Source organism: Podarcis muralis, chromosome 7 (assembly GCF_964188315.1).
Source record: "Podarcis muralis chromosome 7, rPodMur119.hap1.1, whole genome shotgun sequence".
Taxonomy (NCBI): Eukaryota; Metazoa; Chordata; class Lepidosauria; order Squamata; family Lacertidae; genus Podarcis; species Podarcis muralis.
In genome coordinates this window covers 1,964,000-1,981,246 of record NC_135661.1, presented here as the reverse complement: position 1 = coordinate 1,981,246, position 17,247 = coordinate 1,964,000, and the positions used below count along the sequence as shown (strand labels likewise).

Below are 17,247 nucleotides of genomic sequence, written 5' to 3'. Positions count from 1 at the left end.
TGTGGCCAGCATGACTAAGCCGCTTCTGGCGAACCAGAGCAGCGCACGGAAACACCGTTTACCTTCCCACCGGAGTGGTACCTATTTATCTACTTGCACTTTGACACGCTTTCGAACTGCTAGGTTGGCAGGAGCAGAGACCGAGCAATGGGAGCTCACCCCGTTGTGGGGATTTGAACCGCCGACCTTCTGATCGGCAAGTCCTAGGCTCTGTGGTTTAACCCACAGCACCACCCATGTCCCTAATCTGGGATAGTTTGTAGGAATTTGTGGAATTGTTGTTCTGTGAGGTGGGTGCACTATATTTAGGTGAGGGCGGGCCCAAGGGGGGAAAGTGTTGCGCCGTCGCACCATCACCCCCAGCCCACAGCCATGCTCACCGCAGTCCAGCTCGTCCGACATGTCCCGGCAGTCCGATCGGCTGTCACAGAGGAACTCTTTGGAGATGCACTCGCCACTCCTGCACCTGAACTCATCGGCTGTGCAAGCGCGAACCACGGGTGTCACTGAAAGCAAATAGGGGGCATCAGGGCCACTCTTGCAGAGAGATGTTGGGGGTGTAGCGGGGAGAAGCTGGCTGCACTCTTTCGAGGAAAGGAGCGACTCCACCAAAACCTCAATCCAGCTCACAGTGCAAATTTGCCACGCTTTAAATTGCACTAGTATGTCGTCACCCGCCCCCTTCCACGGGTCTCTTGCAGCTACGGGCACAATCTTCCCTTCTCTCACTCACTTTAAGGGCTGACCATGGTGACAAGAGTGACTCCTTTTCTCTCTATTATTATTATTATTTATTGAGTTTATATACCACCCTATACTGAGGTCTGAGGGCGGTTCACAGAAAAAAATCATAACATATATAATCAGAATGAAAACAACAACCTAGTAACACACACACCTCCCAGAAAAGAGCCACATTTTAAAAGGGTATAGGATGTCAAACAGATCAACCAAGGGCCTGGTTAAAAAGGAACATTTTTGCCTGGCGCCTAAAGGTGTGTAATGAAGGCGCCAGGTGAACTTCCCTGGGGAGGGCATTCCACAGACGGGGAGCCACTGCAGAGAAGGCCCCGTTCTCGTGTTGCCACCCTCCGAACCTCTCAAGGAGGTACATGAAGGAGGGCCTCAGAAAATGATCTCAGGGTCTGGGTAGGTTCATATGGAAAGAGGCGGTTCTTGAGGTATTGCAGTCCTGAGCCATTTAAGGCTTTATAAGTCAAAACCAGCACTTTGAGTTGGGCCCAGAAACTAATCGGTAGCCAGTGCACTCCGACCAGGATCGGTGTAATGTGCTCAAACCGTTTTGCTCCGGTGAGCAACCTGACCGCTGAATTCTGCAATAGCTGAATTCTACCCCCTCATCCCATCCTATCCCTCCTGGCTGCCTCCTTTATCCCCACAGCAGTTGAGTGAGGGTTCGCGCCGATGAATTTGAACCTTCCCATGGTCTCTGAGGATACCCTAAATAACCTAACAGAGTCTAGCTTGGCTTTAGAATTAACTGCATTGCCCCCTGTAATTCCTGAATTGTAGCGGGTTGGGCTGGATGACCCTGCGGGGTCCCTTGCAATTCTGTGACTCTATTAGCTGTGACTCCTCCATTGCAGGGGGCTAGACTACTATTCCTGGGAAAGGCTTCACCCAGCCTTGGGGGGGGGGGCAATTCATCATGCTGGGAATGAACCCCAGCACCCCCCAGGCAAGCAAACCTGCCCCCTTCCAAGCTGTGTTCCACCCCCACCCACCCAGAAAGCAGAACCCCACCTTTGGCACACACCAAAACCCACAGCACACAGTTAGGGGGCTACTAGCACAAGCCAAGCAAACCAAGAGCCAGCCACACAAACGCCCCAGACTTCTAAATCTAAGCTTCCTTCCTGCTTTTTGGATAGTTACTTCACAGATCGGCATCAATACAAACAGACTCTCCATCGTCCCAGCGCAGGGGGTCAGGGAAGGAGGCAGTGGAGCACTCTGAAGTTCCCCCAGACTCAGCGGTGGGGCTCAGCATGGAGAAGGCTGCAGGCTCAGTCCCCGACAGAGATATTGTTGCCAGTCACAGGGTAGAAAAATACAGAGCAAGGTGCACTCAGTGCTCTGAATTGATATAAGGGAGCATGCCTTGTTCAGATTAGTCCTTTACTATTCAGAACCATGAGGTCTAGAAACTTGTTTTATCGTGATGGGAAGGAGCGTGGTTCAGTGGCAGAGCACCGGCTTGGCACGCATTGTTCAACCCCTAAGGGCAGCACCTCCAGACAGAAGTGGGAACTTTCCCCTGTCTGAAACCCTGGAGGGCCACTGCTGCCAGCCAGTGTAGGCAGCACTGAGCTAGATGGACCGGTAGTCTGACTCAGCACAACGCAGCTCCCAATGTTCCTGGACCTGCCTGGTGCAGGCAAGGACCTTGCCTTGCAGTCCCCAAATCCAGACGGAGCCCAGGAAGCCAGAGGAGCGGCTCTCTTATGGTCCTCTGTGTCCAGAGCAGCTGTCTACCAGCTCAATCTGCCGCAGACTGTCTTGCAGAGTCGTGCATGCTTTGATCATCTCCCGCTTGGACTACTGCAATGCGCTCTACGTGGGGCTACCTTTGAAGGGTACCCAGAAACTACAACTAATCAAGAATGCGGCAGTTAGACTGGTGACTGGGAGTGGTCGCCAAAACCACATAACACCGGTCCTGAGAGATCTACATTGGCTCCCAGTGCATTTCCGAGCACAATTCAAAGTGTCGGTGCTGATCTTTAAAGCCCTAAACAGCCTTGGTTCAGTATACCTGAAGGAGCGTCTGCACCCCCATCATTCAGGCAGGACACTGAGATCCAGCGCCAAGGGCCTTCTGGCAGTTCCCTCCTTGCGAGATGTGAGGTTACAGGGAACCAGGCAGAGGGCCTTCTCAGTGTGGAATGCCCTCCCATCAGATGTCAAGGAAATAAACAACTACCTGACTTTTAGAAGACATCTGAAAGCAGCCCTGTTTAGGGAAGTTTTTAATGTTTGATGTTTCATCATGTTTTTAATATCCTGTTGGGAGCCGCCCAGAGTGGCCAGATGGGTGGGATATAAATAAAATAATAATAATAATAATAATAATAATAATAATAATAATAATAATAATTGGCAGCAATGGCTCAGCAGAGTTTCAGGCAGAGAAATTTTCCCCAGCCTACTGAGATACATTCCTGGAGACTGGAACTGGGACCTTCTGCATGCCAAGCAGGGACTCTGCCCGCTGAGTTGCGGCCCTTTCCCAACCACGTCACACTGCTGTAAACCAGGCACTGCACTCTGCCCGGCGGGGCGGGCATCAGGAAGCAACATGCCAGTCCCTGCCCTTGCGTGCCACAGCCCAGCTGGAGGGAGAGGCTTGTGTTCCTTTGGGCATGATTCACAGATCCCGAGGGAGGGGCCAGGGGTGTCACTCACACTGACAGAGAAACACACGGCACAACACAGGCAGGCGAGCGCAAAGGGACCTGGAGGCCACCCCACCCCTCGAAAAGGGCTGTGGGACAGGCAGGTAGCTCTGCCGATCCATGCACAGCTCAGAGATGTTTTTCTCCCACTAGAGATCCAGGGCTGCCCGTTGCAACTTTAGTGGCAGTGTGTTCAGGAGACGCAATAGGGAGGTTGTTTAGCTGAACCTAAGCGTATAGTTAAAGCTATGGTTTTCCCAGTAGTGATGTATGGAAGTGAGAGCTGGACCATAAAGAAGGCTGATCGCCAAAGAATTGATGCTTTTGAATTATGGTGCTGGAGGAGACTCGTGAGAGTCCCATGGACTGCAAGAAGATCAAACCGATCCATTCTGAAGGAAATCAGCCCTGAGTGCTCACTGGAAGGACAGATCCTGAAGCTGAGGCTCCAATACTTTGGTCACCTCATGAGAAGAGAAGACTCCCTGGAAAAGACCCTGATGTTGGTGAAAGATGGAGGGCACAAGGAGAAGGGGATGACAGAGGACGAGATGGTTGGACAGTGTTCTCAAAGCTACCAGCATGAGTTTGACCAAACTGCGCGAGGCAGTGGAAGACAGGAGTGCCTGGTGTGCTCTGGTCCAGGGGGTCACAAAGAGTTGGACACGACTAAATGACTAAACAACAACAAGCGTATAAGACGAGTGTGCTGAATGAGGTTCTGCCCATCAAGTCCTGCATCCTGTCCCCAAAGTGGCCAAACAGATGCCAGGTGAGAGAGACTTTGTGCTGGCCACCAGGCAATGGCTTGTGCCACCTGCCTCGACCCACCTCCTCCAGTCCTGGGAGGATTTCCCAGACCATGACTTTAGGAACAGCAGAAGCACCTGGGGGGGGGGAGGAGTTCAGGTATAGATTTCTGAAAAATAATTTTGTGTGTCTTTGTTTCTCAATTTGTATTGTGCTATTTTATGCCCTGTGACTTGCCGTTATTTTTTGTTGATTATAGTTTAGAAATTATCTATTGCAATTGCGAAGAACAAATTTCTGCTTCATTATTATGTGCTGAAATTTAATTTTACAGTACGCTGTTACAGTGGTACCTCGGTTCTCAAACGTAATCTGTTCCGGAAAACCGTTCCGAGTTTCGAAACGTTCGAAAACCGAGGCGCAAACAGGGCTATCTGCAAATTCAATTGAGAAAATGGAACAACATGCAGCAGAAGCCGTTTGATTTCTGAGGTGCATTCGAAAACGGAAGCATTTATTTGCGGGTTTTTGGCATTCGCGTTCCAAAACGGGTCAAGAAACTTGGTTCAAGAACCAAGGTACCACTGTATATTTTAATGGATTGTTGTTCTATTTTTATTATGACATGTTTTTGGTATTGGAGCAGGTTGTCAGAAGGTGTGCAATCCTTGCTGATTCCTCAAGCTTGCAAACCGCCTTGCGAATGTTAATATAGAAAGGCGGTGTGCAAATTAAAAGTGGGATGAGATTATGGGAAACCGCAAAACAGGACTTGAGAGTGCAGTAGCAGCTCCTCCCTCTGGCACTTTTGAGCAACCGGCACTCAGAGGCACCGCTAGCACAGCCGTGGTGGAAATGTGTCACTACGGAGGCGGCCTCTCCTGCTATATAGCTGAGCAAGAGAAGTGTGTGCTCTCTCTGTGTGGAGAGCATAGGGTTGCTCCGAAACCTCCCTCTTACAATCTGCAAAGATCACTCTGGCCAGACCTCACAGATGGTGAAATGTGAGCCCTGCAGCTGCAAGAACAATCTCGGATGTGCTGAGGAGGAGCCAAAGGGAGGGGGGGTGACGGTTCCTGGGAGGGGGGTGATCATTAGGGATGGGTAAATTCATCCATTTCAACCCAGTTTCTCTCCTTTCCTATCTTAAATTCAGTTTCAGGATTTGAACTGGTTTTAGATCTCCTGCTTTTTTGTATTTTGACTGTTGCTACGATAGCTGCTTTTGTTTCTGATCTGTTTTATATTTGCTTTATGGTTCTCTTTAATTGAAGATTATTATTTTTTTAATCAGTTTCTCCGCATTTCCACAGCAATTTGCAATTTTGGCTGGCAGCAAGGGAGAAACAACACTTGTGAAAACCGATCATCACTTTAGTGCAAACTTCTCTCAGCAAACTCATTTTTGAATAGTGTTTCTGACACTGTTCTGCAAGGGATTTTCTCTAGTATAATGCATTTGGGGCATGTTATTTCGCTCATATTTCACGCCCTCGCCCCCCGCACAATATATACTTTTTTGCACACATCGCTTGTTTGGAAAACGGTGTCCTGAAATTTGCACAAGTGCCAGCTTGCAAGGATGGCTATGTTTCAGTTTGTGTTTCACGAAGTGTGAATTTGAAGGGATCTCCCTTCTAAAGTGAACTGAATGTGAATTTCTCCCGCAACCACACAGACCAGTGCACTTCAACTAGGGGTCCTCATTTGTTCTTGGACAGCCACCAACCCTGACAATCGCCTACACTGGCTGAGGATGTTGGGAATCGTAGTCCAACAACATCTGGAGGCCCCGGGTTGACCCACCTTCCCTCGAACTGAGAGGGGAGGTGCCTGGCGAGAAAGGGGCTCCCCGACCCTATTCTGCCCCTGGGACAGACGCCTCCAGGTCCCATTGCACCCCTCTGACGCCACACTCACCTGGGGGCTCCATTGTAATGGGGGGAGGCGGGGTTTGGGCTGAAAGCAAATGGACAGTTAATGGTGAATGGGACGGGGGGCGCCCATTTCCACAATAAACTCCACCCCATCCTACCCACATATAGGTTCCAGTCTGGTTCACCTGCTCCCAAGCGGCGGAACTGGAATCCCCACGTGGAGGTGACGTAGGAGGCGATGGAGCCGCTCTCAATGACCGAGAAAAGCACCTGGCGGATCTGGTCCTCGTCCACGTTCCTCTCGGAGCCCACGTCCAGCTCCACAAAGATGTAGCCGTCAATCTCTCTGGGGGGAAAAGAAGGTGCGTGGGCACAATTCATGGACCCATCATGTGCTGAAGGGGGTAAAACCTGAGTCTGGAGACAGGGTCCAATTCCCACCTCCCACCTAACTCTTCCTTTCCAGGGATTGTGCTGTTCAGATCCTAAAACAGTGTTTCCCAAACGTGGCTCTCGAGCTGCTTTGGGGACTGATTTAGGGATGATGGGAGTTGTAGTCCAAAACCAGCTGGAGACCCAAGTTTGGGAACCGCTGTCCTAAAATATCTCTCTCTCTTTTTTGTATAATTTTTCATTAAATTTTCTGTTTTACAATTTAGAATACTCATTTAAGCATCCTTAAAATATTAATGACTTCCCTTCGTCTCTTTCCATGGTTCATTTTGCATATCATAAATCCCTGCATGTTTTACAAAAACTAAACCATTATTACATCCATCAAAACTTATTTACACTGAATTAATCTTAATGCTGCCAACGTTTTCAGCTGTACAGAATTATTTCCCATATATTCAATACACGTTTTCCAATCTTATCTAAACATATGTTCTTCTTGTTCTCTTATTCTATATGTTAAGTCTGCAAGCCGCACATATTCCGGCAGCTTAAGTTGCCATTCTTCTTCGGTTGGGACCTCACTCGTTTTCCATTTTTGGGCTAACAAAACATGGGCTGCAGTAGTGGCATACATAAATAACCTTTTTTGACACCTGGGAATTTCAGTCTGAATGTATCCCCAAGAAAATGGACTCTGGTTTTTTTTTTTTTTTTGTTTTGTTTTTTTTGAAAAGTACTTTTAAAACATTTTTTTCCAATTCATTATGGATCATTTCCCAATACTCTTTTACCCTTTTACAAGTCCACCACATGTGAAAGAACTTCCCTCAACCTCTTTGCATCTCCTAAAATATCTCAATTTGCAGCTGTTGATTAAAAGAAACAAATTTCTGGATCTCGTCATCTCGTCAACATTGGAACAAGGTCTTCTCTAAAGCAAGGCTGGGAAAGGGGTGATCCTTCAGATGCTGGAAAAACTTTGCCTTTCACCGGCCCCGGCCAGCATGCCTAGTGGTCAGGGCTGAGGGTGGGAGGCTGAGTCCAAGGACAGCTATAGGGTCCCTGTCCCTGCATTGAAAGGAGGTTGATTGGAGGTAGCCAGAGGCACTGAATGCAAGTTATGGTCTACTTCAGTGATGGGAAACCTGTAGCCTTCAAATGTTGTCCGCTTGGACTACTGCAATGCACTCTGCGTGGGGCTACCTTTGGAGGTGACCCGGAAACTACAACTAATCCAGAATGCGGCAGTTAGACTGGTGACGGGGGCAGCTGCCGAGACCATATAGCACAGGTCCTGAGAGACCTACATTGGCTCCCAGTTTCCGAGCACAATTCAAAGTGTTGGTGCTAAAGCCCTAAACGACCTCGGTCCAGTATATCTGAAGGAGCGTCTCCATCCCCATCGTTCTGCCCGGACGCTGAGGTCCAGCTCTGAGGGTCTTCTGGCGGTTCCCTCACTGCGAGAAGCAAAGCTACAGGGAACCAGGTAGAGGGCCTTCTCGGTAGAGGCGCCCGCCCTGTGGAACGCCCTCCCTTCAGATGTGAAGGAAATAAGCAGCTATCTTCTCTTTAAAAGACATCTGAAGGCAGCCCTGTTCAGGGAAGTTTTTAATGTGTGACATTTTAATGTATTTTTAATCTTTGTTGGAAGCCGCCCAGAGTGGCTGGGGAAGCACAGCCAGATGGGCGGGGTACAAATAATAAGTTGTTGTTCTTGTTGTTGTTGTTGGCACTTCAGCAATCACTAGCCAGCATGGTCAACGGTCAGGAAGGATGTGAGTTCGAATCCAACGTCATCTGGAGCCCAGCAATGTCTTGAGGGCCACACATTCCCTTTCCCTCTTCTAAAACAAAGCAAGATTGTGATGGAGGCAGCTAGGGGCAGTGAAGGCAAGTGACAGTCTAGTGTTGCTAGACTCCAGCTCCATCCAGCCCTGGCCACTAGCATTGCCCATTGTAGAGATGGGAGTTGTAGTTCTGCACCAGCCCAGGTGTCCCCCATCCTTTTTCTAAGGATTGGGGCCATTCTTGGTGGGGCTTCTTGGTCTTTCTCCTACACTCTGCTTGCTCCCACAATCTCACATCACCCGGTTCAGAGCTTCTGCCTGCAATGCAAGCTCCTTAAAAGTAAACAGCACAGGCGGGGGTTAAATCCTGCCTCCGTGGCACCCTGGACATGGAAACCAACCCCTGGACTCACTTGATGAAGACCACGCTAACCACCTGCTCTCCGGGGATCTTGTAGTATTCAGACTCCAGCTGCAGAGAGAAAATTGCATCAGCCTCGTAGAATTGCAGAGTTGGAAGGGGCCCAAATGGTCGCTTAGTCCAGTCCCCTGAAATGCAGGAATCCCTGCCAGGGTAGAACCATTCAAGGTGTTTGCTGCTCTGACCTTTCGGGGGATAAGGAAGAGGGCCACTTCTGCTGCATCTGGTACTGAGAGGGGCCCCCAGACCTGCTAGCTCCTCCCAAGGCTCTTTGGCTAATTTTAAAATGTACTCATTTACTTAGCTGCAATATTTCTAAGCCACCTTTAAAACACACACACACAAAATACAAAGCAAATTAAATTACAATTGTGTTAAACCAGGCTTCCTCAACCTCGGCCCTCCAGATGTTTTAAGCCAGCCTTTCTCAACCTGTGGGTCTCCAGATGTTGTTGAACTACAACTCCCATCACCCCTAGCTAGCAAGGCCAGAGCTCAGGGATGATGGGAGTTGTAGTCCAACAGCATCTGGGGACCCACAAGTTAAGAACTGCTGTTTTAAGCCTACAACTCCCAAGATCCCTAGCTAGCAGGACCAGTGGGATGATGGGAATTGTAGTCTCAAAACATCTGGAGGGACGAGGTTGAGGAAGCCTGTGTTAAATGATGCACTGAAAGCTATGCAAAGCTGTCTGCGTGTCCCCAAACACACATTTTCACTGCCTGCAACAGGAGATCTGGGGAGATGAGAGGCGTGTGCGTTTCATCACCATGGAGCCACTGCAGAAAAGGCCCTGCTCCTGATACATTAACATCTTAATGGGGTGGAACATGGATCAGGTATACCCTAGCAGATGTTAAAACATTGAGTTCAAGGGAATCTTATGGGAGTAGGTGCTTATTTTGATCCAAACGCACAGGGGTATAAAATTAGAGGAGGATAAGACTGTCCAAAGGGTCAGCTTGGGACAGCTCCTTTGTGGAAATGGGACAGAATCAGGCCTTACCGTGTCCACCACCGCTTTGGAGACATCCTGGAACTCCTCTGAGTTGACATCATCCAGGCGGGAGCTGTAGTCAATGGACTTTGTGAAATTCACCAGGGCCCGGAAATAGACTAGAGGGGAGAGATGATGGAAAGGAGACAGTTAGGAGATTGTTGGTCCCGTTAGTGACTTAATACAGAAGATAGCCTTCTCTTACCTAAACACTCACGACGACAGATACTAATGAGAATTCTCGTGTGTGTCGAAAGTTTCCTTACTGCAAGGCAGCACCGGAGACAGTGAAGCCCAATGATGGAGGTAGAGAGGGGCAGTGAAGGCAAATGATGGCCTAGTTCACAGAGATTCTTTCAAGGCAAATCTTTAAAAATGTAGTATAAACGCCAACAACTGGGGAACACTGGCCTGCGAGCGCTCCAATTGGAGAACAGCGTTTACCAAAGGTGTCATGGGCTTTGAAGACGCTCGAACTCAGGACCATAGCTGCCAACTTTCAGATTTGAAAATAAGGGATCAGCAGCCTCACCTGTCCCGGGGACAGTCTATGGGATATCTAATAATCCGGGATAGCAGCGGGAAGCAGCGGGAAACGGCGCTGGAATAAGGGAATTTCCCGCCAAAAAAAGGGAAGGTTGACAGCTATGCTCAGGATGCAAGGGAGAAACGTGCTAAGAGGAAGGCACGCTTGGCAAACCCTCATTGTGATCAACTTCCGCCCGGAAACCTATGTCCCCACCGTGGAAGGACGTGTGGATCCAGAATTGGCCTCCACAGCCACTTATGGACTCACTGTTAAAACCGTGTTTATGGAAGACAATCTTACTTGGCTACGAGGGATCGCTGAAGAAGAAGGAGGAGGAGGAGGAGGAGGAAGAGGAGGAAGAGGAGGAAGAGGAGGAAGAGGAGGAGGAGGAGGAGGAGGAGGAGGAGAAGAAGAAGAAGAAGAAGAAGAAGAAGAAGAAGAAGAAGAAGAAGAAGAAGAAGAAGAAAAAGAAGAAGAAGAAGAAGAAGAAGAAGAAGAAGAAGAAGAAGAAGAAGAAGAAGAAGAAGAAGAAGAAGAAAAAGAAGAAGAAGTAGTAGTTCACAGAGGGAGGACCTCTGGCACTGTCGGGACGCCAGCTCCCATTAGCCAACATGGCCAACAGTAAGAGACAATTCGAGTCCAAGAACATCTGAAGGGCCACATTGTTCCCTGCTCTGCATCAGAGGAAGGCAGTGGGGTAATGGAAGCAAGCAAGGGGCAATGAAGACAAGTGAGGGCCTAGTTGCCGGAACCGCAGAAAGAACATGTCGCCGACTTCCTGCAAAATGGAAGCTGCCGGAGATGCGAGTGCGAAGGATTTCAAAGCCCTAACTGTAGCGCAAGGGAACTCTTGCCAGAGAATGTGTGTGTGTGTGTGTGTGTGTGTCTCAAATGAAAGGCACCAAATATGCCACCCCACCCAGGCGATAGCTTTCATGAGACATGCCTCCCTGCCCCCACACAGGCATGCAAGGCCTCAGCAGACCCCTCCTTCCAAGATGGGGAGATGAGGTGGAAGTCCGTGAAGGGGAGGGAAAGAGAGACAAAAAGGCCCTGGATATCAGCCTCGCCACCCCCAGATTTCACACAGGCTGCCTGCCAGGAGCACTGGCCAGCGGCAGCTCCCAGGCCCAGCTGCGAGGCAGGCCAAGCGACGGAAGGGTGTGCGACAGCAACGTTTTCGGGGCTCCAGGTGCCTCTGCAGCGAGAGCCGTGTCTGCATCAAGCGCTTTCCCTGCAGGGAAACGGAACGGGGGCGAGAGGCAGCACTGCTTGGCTGCTACCTTTCATCCGAGGCAGTTAACTGGGGCCCTTAACTGCACTTTTTGGACGGGGAGATAGGACACCGCCAGGCTGGTCTTGTGTCTGGCTGCACAGCAGCCCTGAGGCAGGGCAGAGTTATACAGCAAAAAGAGCAAAGAGCAGGGAATCGCAGAATCACAGATTTAGAAGAGGGACCCAAGGGTCATCTAGTCCAACCCGCTGCAATGCAGGAATTACTGCCAGGGTAGTGACTGGCCCCTTGGCTTCCAGCCTCTGCAGAATTCAAGGTGTTTGCTGCTCTGACTTCCCGGGGGAAGAAGAAAGAGGGCCGATTCTGCTGCATCTGGCACTGAGATGGGCTCCCAGACCCGCTAGCTCATTGCAAGGCTGTTTGGCTAATTTTAAAATGTACTCCTTTACTTGTTTGCAATATTTCTAAGCCACCTTTAAAACACACACACACACACACACACACACACACACACACACACAGCAAATTAAATTACAATTGTGTTAAAACAGTGTATTGTAAGCTAGGCAAAGTTGTCTGCTTGTCCTTGTCCCTAAACACACATTTTCCCTGCCTGCAGCAGGAGATCTGGGGAGATCAGAGGCCTGTTTCTTAGCAGAGTGCATTTCATCGCCATGGAGCCGCTGCAGAAAAGGCCCCGCTCTTGAGACATGATAATCTTAACTCCAGTTAACTGGGCCCCTTAACTGCACTTTGTCAATGGGGGGATAGGACACTGCCCGGCGGGTCTTGTGTCTGGCTGCACAGCAGCCCTGGGGTAGGACAAAGAGCAGGGAATTGTAGAATCAAGAGGACACCAAGGGCGATCTAGTCCAAACCCCTGCAATGCAGGAATCTCTACTAAAGAATTCATGACAGGTGGCCATCTAGGAAGAGGCAGGTGATGTGACCAAGGCTAGGCAGTGAGTCAAAACAGGAACCCTGAGACTAATAATAATAATAATATATTTATACACCGTCCATCTGGCTGGGTTTCCCAGCTGCTGTATTGTTTTCAACAGATCCACTCTGAGCAGGACTATTTATTGATTATATTTTTGTCCCACTTTTTTCCTCCAGTGAGCTCAAGGCGGCCTACATGATTCTCCCTCTCCCTGTTTTTCTCTCACAACAGCCCTGTGAAGTAGGTGAGGCTGAGAGAGAAGTGACTCTGGCCCGACATCACCCAGGGAGCTTCATGGCTGAGTTGGGGGATTTGAAGCCTGGTCTCTCCAAGGTCTTAATCTGACATGCCACGCTGCCTTTCTGCTTCAGGATGAGAACAGAAATCGTGTGGCAGCGGCACGGCGGCAGCGGCAGGCCTCATTAGCTAAAGTGGTACCTCAGGTTAAGAATAGCTTCAGGTTAAGAACGGACCTCCAGAACAAATTAAGGTACCACTGTATTGTCTCCCCCCCCCCCAGATTTTAAAGGTGCAGCTTATTTGTGGGTGCTGCTTATATCCGGGCCAATACGGTATTACCGTATTTTTCGCCCTATAGGACGCACTTTCCCCCCTCCAAAAATGAAGGGGAAATGTGTGTGCATCCTATGGGGCGAATGCAGGCTTTCGCTGAAGCCTGGAGACCCCTCTCACTCTCCAGGCTTCAGGAGAGCTCCAGCGCCAGCCCCACAAGGTCGGGGGACAGAGGGAGGCGGAACGCCGCCATCCCGCTGTCTCCCGAAGTGGTTTGGAGGCTGACAGCGGGGAGACCCCGCCGCCAGCCCCGCAAGCTCCGGGGACAGTGGGGAGACGCAGCGCATCTTCCTGCTGTCCCCGGACCTGATCTGAAGGCGGGCGGCGGGGAGAAGAGCGCTTCTCCCCGCTGCCAGCCCCACAAGCGCCTGGGAGGGAAAGAAAATTTCCCCCCCTTATTTTCCCCCCAAAAAACTTGGTGCGTCCTATGGGGCGAAAAATACGGTACTTCCCTTGGTCTGGACACTAGACTTCTGGGGATGCAGCCCAGAATTGCATTAGCCCTCCTTCTCCAACTCCCAGGACAGCAACCCAAGGCAGGGGTGCCAGGGTGCCTGTATCCCACTCCAATGCAGCCCGGGCAAACAGGGGTACCCGTTGTCCGACCCATACAAAGGCCCCATTCAGATGCCCCATGTGCCACTGTGCCCCCATGACCTGGCAAGAGCTGCCCGCTCCTCCCTGCCTACAGAGTCACCCCCAAAGAATGTGCCATGCCCATGGATTCAAACAGCCCTTTCTAATGCCCTAACAGTATTGTTTTTCCTAAGGGGGATGAATGTTTGGGAGGAGGAAATGGAAAGGGGCGGTTCTCTCACCCCCCCCCCCCCAAAAAACCCCATTGCCTTACTCTCTTCCTTGCCACAGCCGCATGCAAATCTTTCATGCCAGGTTCTGCAACATTTTTTTGGGGGGGGGGTGACCCATATTGTTGCCTCCGGGGTTAGTATCACCCCAAGGATTAATCCAGCCCTTTGAAGCTCAGGGCTTTTTCGGCTGTGGCCCCGATCTGGTGGACCGCTCTGTCACAAGAGACTAGGGCCCTGTGGGACTTGACATTTTTCCGCAGGGCCTGCAAGACAGAGCTGTTCCACCAGGCCTTTGGCCAAGGCACAGCCTGACCCCCTCCTTCTGTAATCCTCCCAGAACTCCAGCCCAACGGTTGCCATTAATTCGATTTTGAATTGATTCTAGAATGAACTGATTTTAGAATGCTGTGTTACTTTTATTGTTGTTAGCTGCTCTGAGCCCGGCTTCGGCTGGGGAAGGCAGGATATAAATAAAATTTATTATTATTATTACAGTGGTACCTCTGGTTACGTACTTAATTCGTTCCGGAGGTCTGTTCTTAACCTGAAACTGTTCTTAACCTGAAGCACCACTTTAGCTAATGGGGCCTCCTGCTGCCGCCGCACCGCCAGAGCACGATTTCTGTTCTCATCCTGAAGCAAAGTTCTTAACCTGAGGTACTATTTCTGGGTTAGTGGAGTCTGTAACCTGAAGCATATGTAACCTGAAGCGTATGTAACCCGAGGTACCACTGTATTATTATTATTATTATTATTATTGATAAAAGATTATTATTATTATTATTTTAAGTGCTGGAAACTCAGCTCTGGAAGGTGGGAGCAAAACAGCAGAGGAAGGTGCTTCCTCTGAGCGCATGTAGAGTGCAGTTCCCTCTCTGCTGGGGCACAGCTATTGTCAGGGAATAGGCAGGCAGCCTTTATCTCTTTCTGTTTCACGACATTCATATCCCACTGTTCTCCCCCTTCCGCATTTCAATCCCCACAACAGCCCTGTGAGGTAGATCAGGCTGAGAGTCTCCTGCCACAGCCTCACCTGTTTGGGACAAGGCCTGGGAGATGGCCTGGGGCACATCTGGGGAGCCAGATGTGGGCTTGCGAGGAGAAGCCATCTTGGCCCCAACTCCTGGAAAGGAGTTACAAAAGGAGATACAAGCAGACCCATAGAAGGTGGGGTGGGGAGGCAGGCCCCTTCTAAACAAAGGGAGGATTTTAAGGGGAAAGGCTCCACAATCAGGAGCAGTAATACTTCAGAATGCCTGTTTCTGGGAACCACGGGGATTCCAGCTTCTTTCGCACCCGGGTCCTGCTTGCGGGCTTCCCACAATGGGCATCTGGTTGGCTGCTGTGAGAGCAGGACTCTGTGGACTAGATGGGGCACACTGGCCTGATCCACCAGGCCCTTCGCCGCTTCTTAGCTTCACTACGCTCAACCGATGGAGCCTCCAGATGCAGGCGCAGTCTACCTCCAAATCCCTGTGACTCACACGCGAGGAGGGTGCTGCTGCTGCACCCTGGGGCTGCTGCCTGTTGGAGCATCTGTTTGGCCACGCTGAGAACCGGACGCTTGGGCCAGATGAGGTTTTTTGGCCTGATCCGGGCGCCAGGCTCTTAAAGAGAGGGAAGAGGCCTGGCAAAGGCAGCAGGGTGGGGGTAGCGGAGCAGAGGACCTGGCAAATCCAGGCAAATATCCAGGCAGATTTATCCGCCTGCACCCTGTAAAGGCTTGGCAAATGTCACCCCCCCCCCCCGGCCCTGCAGTTGCTCCAGTCGTGTAAAAATCAGCCCCAAGTCTTTGATTCCTTTTAAGGAGCCCTGCGCTCAGTGCCTCGCCTCTCACTCCCTGGGGCGGGTGAGCTGGAAAATCACTTTGAGTCGCAGAAGGAGAACAATAAAAGAGAGAGAGAGAGAGAGAGAGAGAGAGAGAGAGAGAGAGAGAGAGAGAGAGGCCTGCGGGCTTCTTCCTGTTGGCTGAGTCAGTTTGGCTGGCCAAACCTCCCCTTCCCTCATTGCAAAAGTCCAGGGGTAGAGAGATCGCCCATGGGATCATCACAAAGCACTCCTAAACGCCCACCCAAAAATTCCCAGGCACCCAACTTGTTCTCGGATAGAATAACGGGAAGCTGTCTTCGCCGACCGAGTCGGACCATCAGTCCACCTAGCTCAATAATGTTGACTCTGACTGGCAGCAGCTCTGCAGGGAGATTTCCAGCACTACCTGGTGACGCCGCCCTGAGCTGAACCTGCAAAGCAGGCGCTCTAACCACTGAGCACCATTGCCCTCGCTCCACGACACCCCTCTCCCTGCCAGACAATTTCCAGCAGGCAGCTAATTATTCCATTGCCCCCCACCACCAAAAAAAAAACAGCTTTCTTCTGACCATAACAATGGCTTTGGGGGGGCACAGCAGGGCACCCCAACTCAGCCCCGTCCTGGCAGCATAGCCTCTGGCTTTCTTCACATGCAGGCTGCAATGACCCATGCTGGGGGGTGGTATAAGAATATTAAATAAACCTTCATAAATGTACAAGGCAAACACATGCATAAGTATATAAACCACGTGTCTGGAATAGTACAGGAGAACAATCCTAAAGCCATTTTGACTCTCCCAAACCATTTTGACTCTCCCAAATTGTCCTCAAATATTTCTCTGAAAGGGGGAAGGAAATGGCATTGACTTTTGCTTACCTGCCTTAAGGGCGTATTTGTGTATGAAGAGGGTGAGCCTGTGTCCTGAATTCAGGAATTCAGGTATTTACCATCACAAAAGAATGGCCAGGCTGCCCAGGTAAAGCAATCAGTGACCATTATCAGGTATCCTAGGATTTCTGCTGGAGACAGCCTCTTGTGATGTATTTCTGCTGTAGACCACCCCCTTCTGTGATGTATGTATGATGCTTTGGGGGGTGGTCTCTGGCTACAAGGTGGGCAACTTCAAAAGTCTATATAAGGGCTCGCACCCCATTGTTCTGGGTCCCTCCTCCCTCCTGCATGTGGTGAGTGAGGACCTTGTTGCAACAGTTGGATAAAGATCAGGCTTACTAGCCGCTTTGCTTCTCAATATTCTCTGGTTGGCCTCTGTTATTTTCTCCTACCGATGGGGAACCCACAGAAGGACTCTATCTGGGCTCTTGGGTACCCGATAAGGGAAAAGGAGCAGTGTTTTCTATAACAGTGGGTTAGGGACTAGCCACTTACTGAGCAGAGAGTCGTCCTCAAGGGTCTCTGCACCCGTCATGCTTGCAGGGGGAGGGAGCCCGACAGGAGGAGGAGATGGAAGGTCTGCAGAGAAGAGAAGAGAAGAGAAGAGAAGAGAAGAGAAGAGAAGAGAAGAGAAGAGGAGGAAAAACCAGTTTTGTTATTGGAAATTCTAGTGCCCGACTAAGAGTAACAGAAAAGGAAGGACACAGAAATTTGGAAGGAAGGATGGAGAGGTTTGGTTATTGAGGCAGCTGATGAAGGAATAATAGAATCATAGAATTGTAGAGTTGGAAGGGACCCTGAGGGTTGTTGTAA

At 50.2% G+C, this 17,247-nt stretch overlaps 1 protein-coding gene across 1 annotated transcript in view; it reads right to left on the bottom strand.

The window, feature by feature from the left end:
- Positions 1–16,984, bottom strand: part of LOC114602821 (basement membrane-specific heparan sulfate proteoglycan core protein) — a 154,075-nt gene extending 137,091 nt beyond the window's left edge. Inside the window, exons 1-5 of the mRNA XM_077930990.1 lie at positions 16,930–16,984; positions 9,655–9,764; positions 8,640–8,698; positions 6,229–6,389; positions 381–506 (exon numbers count right to left, since the gene is read on the bottom strand). Of these exons, the coding sequence (XP_077787116.1) occupies positions 381–506; positions 6,229–6,389; positions 8,640–8,698; positions 9,655–9,764; positions 16,930–16,969 (496 nt within the window). The 5' untranslated portion in view covers positions 16,970–16,984. The remainder of the gene's footprint in view (positions 1–380; positions 507–6,228; positions 6,390–8,639; positions 8,699–9,654; positions 9,765–16,929) is intronic.
- Positions 16,985–17,247: the final 263 nt, after the last annotated feature.